The sequence below is a fragment of the Emys orbicularis genome, chromosome 8 (genome assembly GCF_028017835.1).
Source record: "Emys orbicularis isolate rEmyOrb1 chromosome 8, rEmyOrb1.hap1, whole genome shotgun sequence".
Lineage (NCBI taxonomy): Eukaryota > Metazoa > Chordata > Testudines > Emydidae > Emys > Emys orbicularis.
In genome coordinates, this window is record NC_088690.1 from 107,690,111 (window position 1) to 107,709,255 (window position 19,145).

The 19,145-nt window shown below is 42.6% G+C and overlaps 1 protein-coding gene across 2 annotated transcripts; it reads right to left on the minus strand.

Moving 5' to 3' along the window:
- Window positions 1-535: 535 nt before the first annotated feature.
- On the minus strand, window positions 536-18,281 carry DCTN4 (dynactin subunit 4). Of its 2 annotated transcripts, XM_065408818.1 has the most exons (14): window positions 18,102-18,281; window positions 15,504-15,574; window positions 14,786-14,964; window positions 13,036-13,079; window positions 11,171-11,278; window positions 10,153-10,173; window positions 9,124-9,197; window positions 8,574-8,686; window positions 6,949-7,058; window positions 5,761-5,834; window positions 4,792-4,846; window positions 4,032-4,139; window positions 3,487-3,584; window positions 536-3,063 (listed from the first exon to the last, which is right to left on the minus strand). In XM_065408818.1, exons 1-14 carry the CDS (start codon window positions 18,234-18,236, stop codon window positions 2,850-2,852), a joined length of 1,404 nt encoding a protein of 467 aa, XP_065264890.1. In that variant the 5' UTR covers window positions 18,237-18,281; the 3' UTR covers window positions 536-2,849. The 2 variants fall into 2 exon arrangements, with proteins under 2 accessions (XP_065264890.1, XP_065264892.1); XM_065408820.1 differs by lacking the exon at window positions 10,153-10,173.
- Between the last annotated feature and the right edge of the window lie 864 nt (window positions 18,282-19,145).

Here is a 19,145-nt window from a genome sequence, read left to right on the forward strand (position 1 = left end):
GGTGTCCTCCTGCAGTCAGTTTTACAGAGTGTACACGGCCAGCTCACTCTTAAAGCCGAGAACATTTTAAACCCAATACAGCTGGTCATCTGTAAAGTCCTATTTTGAGTCCATAGCTAAACTTAAGGGCTAAATTGCTAAAATACAGGATTTCAGATGTTACCTACCTGTGTGAGAGATTTATACTTCTTGGATAGTATAGAGATGAAGATAGAGAGTGGCAGAAGTGCAATACATGTTTACAATTTCACTATTTTAAACTGGTTTGGGAATAGTTCATGTGAATAAACTACTGAAGTCCATTACAAACAGCTGAGTGACAGTATAATCCATTAGCAAGCATGGGATTTGCAAGCAGGAGCTCTTGATTCCAGCTCTTCTGTTCACACTTTTACAGTCTTAGAGAAGTCACTCAACTCAGGTTGAAATTTAGCCCTCCTGTAACTGATGAATGGAATGATCCCTACCTCATATACACATTGAGCATTAACGTGGTACTGCACTTTAATACTATTATTGCACAAGATAAAAAAAGCCAGCTTTGTCTGCTTTATTTATTTTAAGTTCACCACATAAATTAAGCTATAAGGCAACACAATAATCTGTCATGAATGGAGTTAACATCGATAACGGCAGAGTGTTTCCATTGTTCTCCATTGGAATAAGTGAGGTGTTTTGCACAAATATGCATGGAAAACAGCTAAAGTTACTCCTATCTCCTATAAGCTTTTAAGGGAAAAGAAATTCACCGGACTAGTTAAGCCATTCAAAGCCAATGTGCCCTTTACTTTTCAAGATAGCAATTCAGAGCACCAGAGTACATCTGATTTTCTTAAAACAATAACTAGGTGCTAAAGAACCTTTCTTGTGTAGTTCAATAGAGCAACATCCCAGCTCTAAACTCAGCTACCAGTGGTGAACTATCCAGTTTGAAAATATCAGCCAGCCAGCCAAAAACTAGTTTGGAAAAGATGGTTTTTGATAGATAGTGTTGATAGTTTGCCAGTTACTTTGGCTACTGAAGAAAACTCAAAGCTTAAGTGTTGTTATTTGGTTACATAAGACAGTAGCAGACACTTATTAACACTATACATTTATGAATAAATACTGGCTACACTTAAACTCATGCTGTACATCTGTGTATCATCTACGCAAATTTGTAAACATTAAGCCCCTCTCTGCTGTGATATCCATTGCACAAACTAGCAGATAAGGTGCAGCTCCTTCCCAAAGGCTGTCAAACAGGATGCAGATCAATATGACTACCTCTGGACACAAAAAGGGTAGCAGTTTCTGCATGCCACGATGCCCCAGTCTATTCATTGCATTAATATTTGACTAAGTTAAAACTATGCATTTTTCTCCTTTCCCAGATGCCACACATCTTACACTACAGAACAGCAGAGTCATATACAGTACACATGTTCCTTATTTAACTAAGCAGAGCATATCTGGAAGGGCTTGAAGGCCACTTGGTTATCTTCAGGTTGCATGTCAAAGCCCCAAGATAAAGATTTTTGTAGTCTGCATTTGCTGCTCATTCAGGGAGATGTTTCACAAAAGTCACTGCTTTTAACTAAGAGCAACTGAAAAATAATCTTTGTAGGAAGAGAAATCCCACACTGGTTGCACTATAATACTGTAGTTAGTGGTAATGGTGGCATGTTACAATAAGAGTCATGGACATGCTGTTTGTAACTGGTTTTAGATCTGACTTGCAGCCAAAATAAGCCTCATGGTAGCACATAAATTACAGTTATGTTATGGCCTGGTATATACTTCCGAAGTGCGGAGGGTTAGCATAAGCCTTTCTTTTAATTTTTTTCTGCTCAAGGAGCCCACAACCCCCCCCCCCCCCCCAAGTCACTAGTAAACACACTGAGCACACTCCTGAACCCTTAAAGGTTTTGTGTGTATTGAAATGATCTGAGCTGTCATATTCTTTGGTTGATTTCACCATTCATTAAAAATAATTTATTGAATGCAAAAATTGCACTCAGTAGTGTCCTAGCCTCAATAAAAACTGAAGCAGCAGCATTTTCACTTCAGTGACCTATTGGTCCTCCCAAATCCTAGAAAGCCATGCATAATAACCTACATTTTCCAACAAAAAAAGGTTTAAATGATATAAATTATAAGCCAAGCCCACAAGAGCTACAGTAGACTGTATTTCAACACAAGAAGCAAATAAATTGTTAAGATCTATTGCCTCCCAAATAAGCTGTAGAGAGCGAAGCATTCTTTTTCATAAGGGGGGGGGGGGTACGCCTTTGAGTGCCTGGGCTAAAGAAAATTTCAAACTAATGAGATTCTAATAGGGGATGGGAAGCAAGTAAGAGTGTAGCATGCTGCTGCAACAGATGGCTATTGTAACCGAAGAGACAGGGCCACAGCCCTGGAGTGTTTGCTCATGAACAGCAGGCTCTACCAGAGAAAGGATTTGTTTTGTTGAGTATTTAAATATTGGCGTCATGGGACTGATATGGAGAAGAGGAAAGCCAGCGTAAGGGTTTGGGTTTTTTTGTTGGTAATGCTAATGTGACTTCAGCAAGGGATAACACAGGTCTAGAGATGGCCTTCTTTGTGCTGTAACTTAAACAAGCATGTGGTGTTGTGAGAAAGCCACAGATTCACATAGTAGGCATTACAGAGAGCAGAACAAATCATCCGACAACAGAGTTACCTTCCCCCCCGACTCGTGCAACCTCCTCCTCATTTCTTGGCGGGAATTTGTGGTGCGTGTACACATCACAAAGGAGGTTTCACAAACCATTTCAACAGGATGCATTCTGTCATGGCAAAAGAGTCTACCCCATGGCCACCTTTATGGATCCAGCTGTTGGAAGCCATTATGGGAGCAGTGGGCCAAGGCTGAGCTCCACATGATGGGTAAGCCAGATGACCTCAGAACTCTGATCACCTTCCTCACTGGGGCGGATTGGAGCGGCCAGATTTTTAAACTCATGCTTCATCTTAAAGCTCATGGTCACTTCACCCTCTTCTTTCTGTGGAGTGACCTTGATGAAAACTCCCACCTTGTTGGCCTTTCTGAAGGCTACAATGCTGCAAAATAAGAAGCAGAGTATTAGATCAGCAAGTCTCAAGCAGCTTCTCTCTTTATGGGACTGATGCAACATTTCTGGACAGATCTTTAAGTTATTCTAATACCAACTAGTAACGATACAATTTTTCAAGTATTACTAGTGGTTGTAAACTCGTCTTGAAAAGCTAGCATGATTCTCCAGAGAACAGACAGCTGGAACAGCTGCTTTCAATCTGCAAGCTGACCTGGCAATGCACAACCTATATAGAAGTGAATGTTTTCTCAACAATCCATACCACAGACTGAAAAAACAGAACTTCTACATTGCTCAAGCTTAACAAAAGCCTATGCGCTGAGGAAGAGTAACAGAAGAGGAAGTTGCTGAATATCAGCAAGTACCGCATGCCAAGTTATCCCCCACGCATGAAAGATGGAAAACTCACTCAGGGTCATCTTGAAAATCCTGAGGTTCTGCCAACTCGTCATATTCTGCTGCAGCATCTTTGCCAGCTAGGATTAGCTCCTTGGGAGGAACCACCACCTGCAAAACAGTATGGAGAAGGATAGTGCTGAAACGCATCCCACCATCTGCATATCTAGCATCAGAGTAGGCACTCCTTTCTGAAGGCTAGTCAAGCAAGGGGGCACCACAGAGGGAAAGGAGAAGAGTCCTCTGGTTTTCCTCCTTATCAAATGGTCACTATCACACTTTTCCCTTGGATTAGAAAGTTACATCTTCTGAGTTATGGATGCTGATAATAAACCTGTTGAAGGTGATTCACAAATTGTACATTGGTGATATTAATGCACTAGGTTTAAGGTTTAAACCTCCCACATAAGGAGCGTGACACACGGCTGAGACTGATGTACATGAATCCTCCTGTAGCTTATGAGACGTTGGGTGCTGCTCAGCCCAGCCCATATGAAAGCACAGTGCACTGGAATAGGTCTCTGCATGATCAGATTGTACAGCAAGAAGGTGCAATACCTTAGCAGTACTGTTGATGTCATCAGGGTCTCCCTCCTCACACTCCATCAGTGTGACATGGGTGAGGTTTTCCACTGGATTGGTCAGAGTCAGAAGAACTTGGCTCTCCTGGTGAGATACATAGGCAGGATGCACAGTTTAGGAACCAATTACACCGAAAAAGCAGCTTTCACTCTTAGAGCTCTGCTTTCTAGAGCTGACCTCCAGCTGGCTAATGTTGCCTTCAAAACAATGTCACATTAATTTCCTGAAGATCTACAGAATACTCCGCTGCTGTATACCATCCATCCTCCTCATGGGACGTATGTATTCAGAAAAAGGATGCTATGCCATGTTACACTTATGAAGGGCACTTCCACCTCACTATTACAATTTTATAGAGTGAAACAGTATGCTAGGAATTTACTCTGACTCTCAACTCAATGAGCTCTCGTTCCCGATATACTGGTACATCTGTGACATTCACCAGTATCATACTGTACTGTAGTCAACTCATTCAAGTGAAAAGATTTCTTACCCACCTCATCCCAGACCAAGATAAGGACACCACTGGTAGATCTTGCCATCCCTTAGCTATGGTACCTTCTTTGAACCACAGTAGTTGCTGTTTAACTCCATTCCATTTAGCTATGATACATGAAGCTAATGCCATCACAAACCTAGTCCCTAATCATGCCAGAGGACCTTTTTAAAATATTGTCGATCCACCATTCATACTCTACTTTCCACCCTAAGGGGACATGAAAAGAGAAGCACTGACCTTCATGTAGCGCAAGTTGGGAATGGACATGATCCTCACCTCAGGAATGTAGTTGCTACAAATGAAAGACATAACGTGAGTCTGCTCTTCAGTACCCTTTCCGTCAAGAGTCCACCTACATAGTCAAAGATACTTATCTGACTTGTTTAGACTGTATGCTTTAGTTTGTTTAAAAAGATACATTTCAATCAAAAGGATTATACAGAACAGACAAATCCAGTGCTCTGTAAATAACTCCTATCAACTCCAACCTTGTTTTTTTTAAACAAGAGATAGTGCCTTTTTCAGATTGTTCAAACTCTTAGTGAATTTCCTTTTGCTTTTTGACTAAAGTGGAATTTAAAAAAATTAATGTAACATTGTTCTAGAAAGTTTTAAACGGAATTATTAACTGACATTAAGATCACCTGCTTTAAAGAGATACTGTACAGCAAAGTGCCAAAGGAGGTCCTAGTAATATTGCACCGAGGATAACCTCATAATACGTACCCTCCAGATAATTTTAAAAAACACAAGTACGCTGTAATTGTCCCCAAAAGCAATAGATTCTACTTGAAACCTGTTTATGCTAGGATAGCTTTTGTGCTCATTTGCATGATGCCACCTAGAACGACATCTTAATGCTGAAGCATCAAAGGTCATCGTTTTTGCTTAAGTTTTAAATGAAAAAGCCACAATTTTTCATAGCTGGTGCTTGTAGATCTACTTAATCTTTGGCAACACTCTCTCCACTACTGCATACAACATTCTGCTAGATATATTAAAAAAAATTCTTGGGTTACTTAAGGAAACATTGCATGAGCGCATCTCCACAACTAGTTTCAGTGACCATGTTATTTTTTACACCCCCAGTTATTCCTGAATTTTTGACATCAAGACCACTGCTAGGCCTAAAAGAAGGTAGGTTTTTAACTAGATATTAATACATAGCAAGATACTCCTCCCCTCATCCATTCCCAGCATACTCACACAGCAACCAGTTGGATTTTGAATTTGATGGATGTTGGATTGAATTCTGGTTTACTCAGATTATGTTCACATTTCTAAAAGAGAGGAAAAGATATTATAAACATCACCAAAACACGCATTGTGTACAGCCACACAATAAAGACTAGGAACTGCAAGTATCACAGTTTGGATGTTCTATTTACTAATTCGGTTGGCCTAAGGATCTAAATCGTCCTGAATTTGGTCGAAATTCTGATAAACTGAAAATTTCCAGTTCCAGTGCTATCCTGAAAACCTAAGAATTTGGATTCTCTCCCCATTTTCAAAAAACAAATGGACAAGCAACTACATAATGCAAGACTACAATCTCGTCACAAATCTGCACTAAACCGGAGTTACTATAACCTTTTCCTTCAGATGAAATTAAATTGTATTCTTATTTGATGTTGATAATATGTAGCACCTTGATATCATTTTACATTTTCAAAATACTTTAAAACATGAACTAATTAATCCTCAGCTCTTCTGGAAGCTAGATAAAGATTATCCCCATTTGCTAGATGGAAAACAGATGTGTTGCCCAAGGTCATATAGTGAATCAGCAGCAGAACCAGGATATGAATTCAAGACTTCCTGGCTTCTATGCCTGTTCTCAGTCCTCTGCTTTTCTGTGGGGACACAGTTTGAAATGTCAAAGGGAATCAGTATTCTGCACTGGGTCATATCAGTGGTAACCGACTTTCCATGTTTACTGACTAGGTTTGTTTTTTTAAACAAAAGGCCATTTTATAATACCAACTATATAAGGTACTCCCAATCTAACAGCTAGTTAAGGCATTTAAGTCCAGATTTTTGAAGGTATTTAAATCCATAAAGATGCAAACAGGTGCCTAGTGGGATTTTCAAACATGCCTAAGCAAGTCATCACTGGGAGTTAGGTGCCTATCTGCTTCTTTAGGCACCTAAACACTTTCAAAAATCTGGCCCTTAGTCTCCAGCCATGTGCCTCACCCTGCCCTACAGGTTTAGTGGGCTTAGTCTGCTTCACCAGGCCCTGATCTAGTTGGTGGTTAGACGTTTTCTTATTTCGTGATCCTTTAGCACTACTGTCGGCTGGAACTTTCAGAGACAAAATGCAGTTGCAAATTAGTTTTCCGGTTTAGGAACCAAAGCCTAGGAAAAAGCGACTCTCTGTATCCGGTTACCTACCCGACAGCGCAGCGAGCGTTTGATCAGAAGGTGCTTATGGCGTGGGTAGAGCTGGGAAGCACAGATTGGCTGGAAGTCAGGCTGCAGAAGACGTTGGTGCAGGGTAGTCACTGGGTACATATTTGAAAACAAAAATCCAAATTTAATTCTCAACTAGAGTCGCATTCAATCATGCAGTGTGTTTGAGATTACGGTATACTTTTGCTACATTTAAGGAACTTTACATCACTGCTCCAGTAATTGCCCTAATCAAAACAATTAAGATTTCCAGTAGTGCATGGACACAAAGATAGGACAGCTATACAAAGAAAGAACAAGGCCCAGGCACTGTAGACATAGGTATGATAACGATGACAGCGAGCCATAAAACTGGGGACCAGACTTCTAAAGCCACCTCATGACTATTCAAAATGTATTAGGCATAAATAGGAAATAGCACTTGATCGCAGCCTTGAAAAATGTTACTCCCCCAGGGAAAATACAATTTTCGTTGCTTTTTTCATTCTCAAATCAGTTGAGCAGTGCACTGTACAAGACAGAAATAGCAGTCTCTGATCCAAGGAGTTTGCCCAGTTCAGACTCATGCACCAGATTACCCAAAAGGTGTATTCCTAAAGCAGTGCAGATTTCTTAAACATTTGCTTTTGTGGATTTGAAAGGAGAGGATGGACATTTGGCACAGTGCGTAAGTAGCACAACTCAAAATAGAAAATCTAGATTATTGTTTGAACTTCATATTTTATACTATTTGCTCCCAAAGTTCCTCAGCCAATTTACAAAGACTTGCCAACGGAGGAAAAATCCAGCTAAATAATCCAAGAGAGTGTAAATAAACTATTTAAAACTTATGCCAAAGTAATGCACAATTGTTATTATAAAGCTCAGTGTACAAGTCCACTCCCTATCAGCACAGCTATTTCCCTCATTTCCTGTTATTACTAACAAGGACGTCTGCTCTTTTCCTCCTCCAAATGCTGCCAGTTTTCCAAAGCAAATAAAGTCATTAACAAACTGCAATCACAAGGATGCAAGAGGACAGTCCTGACTTTTCAGACGCTCACTTCAACTTTTCTTATTAGACAATGAAGTCTAACCTCAAGCAATTAATGCTGTAATTTAAAAAGCCAAAGATTTCATCATTCTTTACTAAGTTACGTCACTGCACCACCTCCAGCAATACAATTAATAAACATGCAAACATTAAAAACCCAGAAGGATCATTTAATGTGGACAAAGTCTAGGCCAGGGGTCGGCAACCTTTCAGAAGTGGTGTGCCGAGTCTTCATTTATTCACTCTAATTTAAGGTTTCGCGTGCCAGTAATACATTTTAACGTTTTTAGAAGGTCTCTTTCTATAAGTCTATAATATATAACGAAACTATTGTTGTATGTAAAGTAAATAAGGTTTTTAAAATGTTTAAGAAGCTTCATTTAAAATTAAATTAAAATGCAGAGCTCCCCGGACCGGTGGGCAGGACTCGGGCAGTGTGAGTGCCACTGAAAATCAGCTCGCATGCCGCCTTCGGCACACGTGCCATAGGTTGCCTACACCTGGTCTAGGCTGTTCTCAACGGTTAGCTGGTAAGCAGCAGCACAAGAAACAAAATGGAATGTTAAGCCATTACCCTCTGTTAGATTTATTGGTCTTGTGTAATAATCCTCAGGCAGAGGTTCCACTTCTTCTACAGCATCAGCGGGCTCAATCTTTATCTCCCTCAGGTCCTCTCCTTCTTTCAGGCTGAAGCAAAAAAAAGGAAAGACAAATTAGGGAGTCATTAAACATGGTACACCTTTAATGACTGAAAATATTATACCATAATAAAGTGTCGGATTACACTCAAAACGAAAAAAACAGCGTTAAGGCTGAGATTCCCTCTTAACTCATATCACGGTCTGAAGTAACTGACTTTCATTAACTTCTATTCAGAAATCTATGCAATATTTAGGAACAACAGGGTAAATTACAGGATGAGTGACCGCATGGAGATTGAGTAGTGATCTCACTCCCTCTGCCCTGGCATTTTACATGATCCCATCTCTCCACCTACTCTAGAGATGAAGCCCTTTTCCAATAATATCAGATAACTTATCCATCTTTCTCAATTTATACCTTTATTTTCCTGTTTATCCCTTTCATCCCTCCCACCGACAACGTACCAAACCCTGAAAACTCACGAGAGTCCGGAAAGAGCACTGATGGACATCCCAGGCCTCTGACGCTGGAGTCTGGTTCCAAGGCCGTATTTGTCCTACAAGGAGGAAAACAGTACCACCAAATCCAGATCCGCTGTCTGTCAGGACACAGGCCTACAGCAAGCTTGAGCCTGCGACAGCATGGCAAGCATAGGGTGCCAAGCAAATGAAAGCAAACGGAAAGTTTCTTCTCTGCTCAATAATTTGCAGATTTTCTCTGCAAATCTTGTTGGTAAAAAACTTGTGGGCCAGGAGGGGCAGAAGTATACGGTCAAAGATTTGTCAAGCTTTAATAATTTACTTTAGCCACCAGGCTGAACAACTACAATGTGCTGAACTCAGTTGTACTCTTGAAGGCAACTCAGTTATAGTTAGCGCAGAAGTGGGTACGTGTGAGCATATTACAGCCTAAAACACTTTGCACTGCCATCAGAAGTAGATGGAGAAAGTAGAATACAGATTCAAGTTCTGGATGGCATGGGAACTGGCTACCTAAGTCTACCCACCTCTAGGCATGACCATAAGGGGCAAGGACAGCTGAGGTGCTCACTGACTTACTAGATCTCAGCTGGAGACAGGATGCTAAAGGTGGAGGACCTGCTGCTGTGAGGCCTAAAGAACCTGACTTCTCAGACCTTCAAGGGACTGCTGCAAGGCTCATCCTATTAGGCAAGAATTTGCTTCACCTGGAGCTAAATGAAAGGTTTTCATCTGATGGGTTGGGCTGATTGGTAGGAAGCTTATTGACGACACCCATACTGGGCAGCCATGTTAGTCTACACAGGGACTGTGTCTTAGCCAATACGTCGGAAAGTGCTATTTTTCAAACATGTTATGTGTTTGAGGGCCAAAGAAAGAAACCCTACGTTATTAAATTACAAGCTTTATAATGAAGCTCAGAACGATGTTAAAAATCAAACTGGGCTGGACTTCAGACACACTATTGGTATGTGAGTGGTTTCAAGTTGCACTACAAGAGCTTTAACACTAGCAGAAACGGAAGAGACTTACCACTACGTGTATTGTGTGTTGCTGTGAAGAGCCCCCAAAAAAGCAGCAGGTAGCAACGGAGACAAAAAATGCAGCCATAAGACGAGAGCAAATGCACAGAGCAGGCTGGTTATACAGTTAACCAAAAGATTGCAAGCATACAGAGACTTATTCTGCTAAATGAAGTGAGCTTCTCTCTAGTAGTTACAATAAATGTACTAGTCAGGTCTGATAAATTGTTAAGCCCAACTTCAGTTAAGACTTTTAGCAGATAACCAATATGTGTCAATCCTGCATTAGGAGGAGAGTTGGCAAGTATCTGATGAACGGGCGTACAGAATCGTATAGAGAAGTATTAACCCTGGTATCCTGGCTAAATTCCAACTCTGGCATTTGTGTTCTCTCTAACCTCCCCCTATATAGTTTCAAAATATAAAGAGATTCTTTCTAGCCTTTAAAAAACACTGGTGTGTTACACAGGGGCAGAACTGCTGCAATGTCCTCACACAAGAAGCGGCTGCATTTCACTGCTAGCTGAGCTGATCCCTTCACACACCATCTGTGCAGCAGATTTTGGAGATCCTTCAAGGATTATTAGGTGCAGGGGCTGGGAATTAGTGAAATTCTTGGAGGGAAAATTATTGATCCTACCCTCCTGCCCCCTCCCCCCGAATAGGCCTGAGTGACTAAGTATAGGTTCTTTGGGGGGAGAGATAGCTCAGTGGTTTGAGCACTGGCCTGCTAAACCCCAGGTTGTGAGTTCAATCCTTGAGGGGGCCAAAAAAAAAAAAAAAAAAACTGTCAGGGACAATACTTGGTCCTGCTAGTGAAGGCAGGGGACTGGACTGGACGACCTTTCAAGGTCCCTTCCAGTTCTAATTTTTTTTTTTTTTTAAACTTCAAATCCTTCTTGACCGATTTCCTTCCTTTTTTCTGGCAGGCACTATTATCCATCTAATCTTCAAAACTGAGGCAGTAGAGAAGCCCTGCTCCTGTGCTCCACTGTTTCTACTCTAGGAGCATCACCGTCCCAGCTCACCGAAAAGGCCAGTGGCATGTAGTTTCGGCGTCGCACCAGCTTCTTACGGTCCCGCTCAATCTTCTCTTTCTGAGCCAGCTGCTGGTAATACTCAACCAGTTTGTTAATCTGAAGGAAAAAAAGGATCAATTATGTGCTGTGTGAAACACTATGCCAGACAGGTCAATGGCATTCATCCATCTGTTGGGTTTCCCTTCCCATAAAGTATTTTCTACCATTGCCAAAACTGGTTTCATTTTGAAGGAAATACATTGAGGAAGCATAGATGTCTCTCAGTCTTACCACACAACGGGCAACAGGAGCAGAAGTTTCATTGCTCCTCAACACCCTCTACCATGGCTCATCTTAAGACCAATTCTATCATAAAAATAACACATTACCCCACTTTCACTTCCCAGCTACCACAGTAATGGAGACGTTTTTCAGGCTATGGGGTGGAACACATGACACTCTCCAAAGTCATGGAGAATACTGCATGGCCAGTTGAGAACAATTTGGTGTTGAAGTCCATTGGCAATCTCCTTCTCAGAGACCAACTGTGTTTAATAGAGGATGAGGATAGTAAAATATATTACGTTGGGGACCAGGAGAGCTCCAGGCCTAGAAGAGGGGATGACAGGAAACAATTTCTGTTCACATAGCCAACAAGCGTTTTTTCAAACAGTTTGCATGTTAATAAAAATAAAAGTGTTCCTGTCAAGTTAGATCCCTCCTTCCAGTGTAGTTTCAATTCTTTGGAACTTAGTTTCTGTGTGTGGAACTTTCAGATGAAGTCCAAGAAAGCAAAGTCATGTCTGATCTATGCCATTAAATATTCATGTTTGCAGCGTCGTTGTAGCTGTTGGTCCCAGAACATTAGAGAAATAAGGTGGGTGAGGTAAAATCTTTTATTGGGCCAACTTCTCTTGGTAAAAGAGACAAGTGTTTGAGCTTACACAGAGCACTTCTTCAGGTCTGGGAAAGGTACAGCTAAATCCAAGGTGGAACAGATTGTTACTATAAGTAGTTAACACACATTGTAATAGACCCTTCAAGGTGAAGTGGCCCGTTAACATCTCTGCAGTTGTAGGACTGAAAAGGGAAGTTAGAGGGTTACAGATTGTTGTAATAAGCCAAACATCTAGTGTCTTTATTAAGACCAGGATATTTAATGTCTAGCAACATTATGAATTTAAGCTCCCAGGCTCATCTTCTGAAGGTGGTGTGCAGGTTTCCTTAAAGATGAGGACTAAGAAGTCAGCTATGGAGCAATCACTTTGTGAAAAGTGTTCACCCACAGGTGATATGGTGTTTTTCGTCTTATTTTTCTGTGAGAGTTCATTCACGAGCATAGTGATTGTCTCGTTTCACCCACATAGTTGTTGCTGAGGCATTTAGTGCAGTAGAGGAGGGACACCATGTGTTGTGATAGGCATGTGTAGGACCCATGGATCTTGAAAGGTGTGTTGTGGGGAGGTATTGATCATCATAGCAGTGGAGATATGTCTACAGGTTTTGCATCTATGTTATGTTAAATATTCATCACACTTTTCATAAGGGTATTGGTTTGGCCCTAACATTTCCCTCACCACATGCTTTGTGCCAGTTGGTGGCATTTCAACAATGTTCTGCACAGAACTTTGGGATCTTTCAGGACAAGAGGCACTATATAAAATATTACACCTGTGGTAGGACTGGCAGTCTCCAAGGGGCTTTCCTTCTGCTGAATTCAGCCAAGACGCTGACCTCATGAGTACATGTAACCACAGTTGCTTTCTCAGGAATAACTGAGATGCAAAAATTCACTGATCCAAAAGTAAGACCAGCGCCTTTCTATCCTATGCCACCCTCCTAAGGTTTAAGCTTTACCTGTCCCCTTCACTTACCCTCTGTGTATGTGGATTCTCCGGCTCCTGCCAACCACCACTGGCTGAAACGAAACAAAAATACAACAGTCCTCAGAAGGAGAAGAGTCTCATGCTCAATACTCTGGGCAGCTAGAACAACTGTTCCTAAGACTCAACATCCATGTTTTCCATGACAAGGCTGTAGATGAGAAGTTGCAGGCAAAGTTTCCAATTTTGTCATGATAAATCTTGCCTGTTTGTTGTAATAAGGTGCTTGTTTAACACTAAAATCCCACACTAGTGGCTGCCACCAACAGCAGCACAGATCATGTGAAGCGCTATGCTGAAATCTTGGAAAGATCCATGAGGTTCCTCTATTTGGAAGGCTATTCACATGAAGCTTCATGGAGAAGTAGCTTACTTGATAAGTTTTTATACAGCATTTTAAACTTGTAAAGAATCACATTATCTACAGCAAAGGGCCCAACTAGTGCTATTTATGTAGTTGACAGGAGATGTAATTATTTCAGAAGTCATATTCTTTGGCAATCATAATGTCCTTCCAGATGAAGGAATGTAAACTAGTTTCCACCTCTACCCAAAGTATCCCCGAAGATGTCTCAGTGTGAACAAGAACTGTTGATGAAGTTTTTAAAACCATTCCATAAATGAGTCCCAGATTTGGATGCCACCTGCCAGTTTACATAAGGTCACTGAAGAATCATAAGCTGATCTTACTCCCTTCACAGCATAATTAAAATTGCCATTAGTCTAATCATACAGTATTCAAACAATTATTTAGAGTACTTTTATCATGAAGTGAAACACAAGGAAATTAAATGATACAAAAGTAAGTAAAACCCATGCACTAGGAAGAGTGTGGTAATGATTTAGTTACATGACAGCCAAAGGAATACAATATAAAATAGAGAGCTTAAATTCTGATTAGATGGCAAGACTAACAGATCCAAAAATAAGTTTCCATTGCAGGACAAACTCAACATAGCCTATCCACCACTTTGACATCCAATATTTTTAAATGCAACACGCAAGTGTGTTAGGCAATTAACAAATAAACCACAGTGTCTCTGCCTTTCAGAGTTTGCAACCGAAGGTCCCAATCCTGCACTCATTCTGAACTATAGCCACAGGGGTTCTGGGCAGGCACAGGGATCTGCTGATGTCAAGTCAGCTACAGGATTGTGGCTTAACAGGCTAATCTAACCAGTAAAACTGTGCAGGTTCTATAATTACTATATTCCCTGCTAGGCAAGGGATTTAATATATAACATTGAAAAATGCCTTGAAAGGAAAACCTAAATTCAAATACTGAATCTAAAAAGGCTTCAAAATATTCATATTTTGACATCTTAATAGAAGTGCCAGTTTACAGAAGTGATGGAGTTATCAAAGTAAATCACACATCTGTGCTGTCAAGCTGATCTACTTAAGAATCTGAAATAATGGTAGTTTGTTATACAGAGAACAGTTCTGATTGAGGGTGAAAAAAAGAGTTCCTAGTTCAATTGGATCTTTTACACTACTGTAGAACAGGGTGAGAAGTACCACTAACTAACTAATCTTAACACTTCTCAATTCAGAGAGTTCCTAGGTGGCAAGATCACTTTTTACCAAGAGGATGAGGTATCCAGCTCAGACTCTGTGGGTAAGTTTTACTAGGGTAACACGCACAACAGACCTGGGAGCAATTTTTGTTATTTAATATCGCAGAACAAATGTTCTCTTCCAACATTACTCACTGTCCTGTCTTGAATACTGAGTTACTTACCAACAGACTTATCTGCCATGCCCACATCTCTGGAAGTCCAGCGGCAAAATCCACAGGCCAGGTAATATGCTTTCTTCATTGTAGTCTTGGCTGGGTCATCAGGAAGTGGAGCAGGAATGCTTGTCGCCCTGGTGGAAAGCGTGTGCATGCAGCATGGGCAGTCAAAACAGTTAGCACACCTGTCAAAGACAAGGGAAAGTCATGAGATCGAAGGATCCTTGACAGAACTCTAGTGTTACATAAGCGTCTTAGAGAAATGTTCTTAAAGAACTAAAATGTGCCTTTCTGGTCTCACACAGCAGCTTTAGAAAACACTATGCTCATATAGATTTAATAAGGGAAGGAACAGGATTTCATAAAGTCAGCCAAAGGGTGGACAGAATGAGCTGGTAACACTGAAAAACAGTACTAGGGATGTAAGTTCATTCCAAAGCAGATGAACAAAATATTATTACAGTGCCAAAAATTATACATAGCACTTCACAGTGAGACACATTCCCTGTCCACAAGGGATCACAATGTAAATAAGACAAAACTTAGGATAACAGTTCAGGAGAGGGAGACTGAGAAACTCAGGCATTATGGTGATGGGGCCGAACAGTACATAGATGGGTCAGGGGATTATTAATGCTGGAGAACAGATTGCTCAAAGTAAGGAGCTTTAAAAAGGAGCGATTTAAATGAGGAAACATTGCAGTACAGAAGCAGCCAATCTTACCTATTCTTCTTCAGCTTAGCTTCAGCTGATGGCATATTTTCTAGGCAACTGGGACAATAGTGAGAGTCCACCTGGTGAACAACAGACAAAGAAGTCACTTCATCTCTCACTATGTGTGCATTTCTGGACAGGACAGCAGCAGCTGAAACACTTTGCTGCATGATTTCAAAATGTTTGATGGAACATAACAGCAATGTGAAGTCAGTGAAGATGTAAGACAGATGTCTGATGTTTGAAATTTTTCAGCCTGGCTTGGCAAGGAGTTTCTCTTTAGTATCTTACCACAGAAGAGGGTCTTGTCAAGAAGGATTAAATGCTACCACCTAGGAAACAGGCTAAGTTTAACTAGGCCCTGATATGTTAAAGATTACAAGAGCCTCAAGATGATAGTCATCAGTTTCTGAACTTGAATAATTAAGTCAATAGAGTACTCTTGCCTTTCATCATTTTCCAACTATATGACTACTCTATTTCCATATATGATCACCATGTGTCTAACTTTATTTTGTCATAACAACTGCATGGGTCAGCAATTAATAGTCTGGGAAGTGTTTTATAGTTATCTTGTATCTTAGAGAACCAATCAATGGGAATATTATATCTCCTTATACATCCTTTTATTGACAGAGCTGAAATTAACAACTGGTAACTGTAATCTGTGAAACTGCTTCAGGGTTTGGACCTGCCAATACAGATTTTTCCTGTCTTAATATGTGATGACTAGCCCAGTCACTGCAGTGAAACAGCATGAGAGATGCAGCCAACTTACTAACCCTTTTACATTGTTAACAAATGCTGAAACATTTGACCAAACAGATGCTTTACTTACATTAGATTATTTCATCTCCACTTTAAGTGCTTTACAAGTCTTTAGATACTTCAGAATGCAACCAAACCAGTAGCCTGACTCCAGGAATTTTGGCAGAATATCATTTTAAGCAGCAAAGAGTCCTGTGGCATCTTATAGACTAACAGACGTATTGGAGCATGAGCTTTCGTGGGTGAATACCCACTTCGTCGGATGCATGGGTATTCACCCACTAAAGCTCATGCTCCAATACGTCTGTTAGTCTATAAGGTGCCACAGGACTCTTTGCTGCTTTTACAGATCCAGACTAACACGGCTATCCCTCTGATATTTTAAGATTATTTTTCCAACTTTTGGTTAGGATGTGTCAACATATAACCATTTTTTCGAAAAAGTTGTAATTTGCATATAGAAAACAATATTTCCCTCACATCTTAAGCCTTTAGTATTTTATGTTTCATAAAACACAATCAGAGCAGTTTTCTTATGACCTTGTTGCTAAATCCACCTCCGAATATAATTGTCAAGAAGTTGCAGTGCTCAAATCAGCAACCTTGGGATTGATACCTCACTAATTAAAATAACTTGTGCAAACTTTTAAACACCTCTCTTGTGTTTTGTTTGATAGAAACATGGTGATCAGGATAGATTTTCAAGTGTCAGCAGTCTCTGGACAGAGGGTAACCCATTTATCCATAACCTCAGTTGATCACTATCTAGATTTTAAGTGTGAAAAGGCCTTGATCTTGAATGAACCTTTTCATTGCTGAAAAACAAATTCCTGCCTGCAAAAATCTACTTTGATTTCAAATACAGGGGAAAATGGATAGTCCAGATGAAAACATTTTTTTTGTAAATCCACAAAACAGTGCCTCTGAACCCTGAATCTGGACTCAGAGCAAGTCCCAGAGGCCAATGCAAGCTTATTTGTGACAGACAATACCCGCCATTATCTCCTGAAAAAGGACACTACTCTATCGCGCTTTGCATTCGGTGCTTTGTCTGGGGAGAGGTTTATACCTGACAACTCCCACCACCCCTCTGAGAGCTTGGGGAGCATCACACCTCCTCCCAGCTTTACAGCGAGGGGGAAGCAGCCAAGCGCAGGCCTCGCCCATGGCCATGGAGTGAGTCTGTGGCAGGCCAGGAGCTCCCGACTCCCAGGCCAGAGCACAGTGGGTCCCTGTGCTGTGCCTACAATGCCAGCAGCCATCCCGGGGTTATCCCTGGCCTCAGGGGCAATATCAGGCAACCAAGGGAAGGGCCAGACCCTGCTAGCGGAGGGGAGCAGGAGACCTTCTGGCCAGCTCAGGCCATGGGTACCCTGGCCAATAATGGGAGGTGGGGGGGCTTGTTTGGGGCTGATCCCCTCAAAGATCGAGACGGGGGGAGGGGACCCAACCCACATGAGGCCAGGTGGGCTCCCGCCAGGTAGCTCCTGCCTAGGACATGGGGGAGCCCTGCCAAGCCAGGCCACCTCCCTATAGTCCAGACGGGCCTGAGTAGCTCCCCCCCCATGAATGCATTAACCAATCAGAAGACGATACTGGGCGACAGACAGCGATATAAACCAATCAAGAAGCCAGCCTGGTGCGAACCCCCCGCCCCCATGTAGTTGAACCAATCACAGAGGGCACGAAAGCTACTTCAGCCCCGCCCCCTCGTAGAGTGCTAGCCAATGGGAAGGACCAGAGGCTTGAGCGGCAGGCGATGTGACCAATAGGCGCCGGGGGGCCGCCCTCCTCGCTGGCCTCCGGTTCGGCTGGCGGCGGCCCGGCCGCCGGGGTTACCTCGTGGGAGACGCACTCCAGGGAGCGGAGTTCGCTGCAGTAGCGACAGAAGTAGAGCTGGGAGAGCGGCGCGCGGATCTCCTTTTCGCCGCGCACCAGGTACGAGACCCGCTCCGACTGCAGCAGCGACGCCATCTTGGGAGCCGGGGCCCAGCAGCCACCGCCTCGCCCCCTCACGTGATCCGGGCGCGCGGCACCCACGTGATCACCCAGCCACTTCCGGGAAGGGGGGAAGGCACGTGGTGGGGGTTCAAAGCGGGTAGTTCCCATGCGGGCCGGTAGGGGGAGCTGTGTGCCTTCTCCATGTGGTTCTATAGGGGCTCTGTAGCGCCTCACCAGGCCATGAGTCTATAGGGGCAATGGGGGGTTGGCCCCTAGCACCCCCCAGCCAAGCCACAGTCCCCCCCACTCCGAGCAGGGGCAGGGCCCGCCCTGTGCCATGCGCCAGGAGGGATTGTGGCCAGGCGGCAGAGCCAGCACTGTACCCCAGCTGCTGCTGTGCCCGTCCTGGGGCGGCTCCCTTGGGTTTCAGGGGATTAACAGCTGAGATGTATGAGCCCGTTCCTGCCTGCTCTTCGGCTCCGCCCTGTTCTGTTCCTCACCTGGACTCTCACATTTGTGTTATCGTAGTGCCCAGCAGCCCCGGGCAGAGAGCAGGACTCCATTGTGCTAGGCGCTGTACAAACGCAGAACAGAAAGATGATCCTGGCCTTAAAGAGCGTACGTTCTTAAGGGTAAGTTGGTGGCCACGACAGACAGACAGGAAATGCAAGGAGACAATAAGACAAAAGTGTCCAACCATGGAGCACAATGATGCATAGGTGCCGATTTCCCTGCTTTCCCCTGGGAGCTCGACCCCCCCCCCCTTCTGCCCCCGGCCCTCCCCCACTCCACCCCTTCCTTGTGGCTCCGCCTCTTCCCACCCCTTCCCCCATTCCAACCCCTTCCCCAAAGTCCCTGCCCCTATTCCAACCCAGGGATCAGAATTCACTTGCAATATTGCCAGCATCAGTCATTCAAAAATCCTGAGTCAGGCCTCAAAAA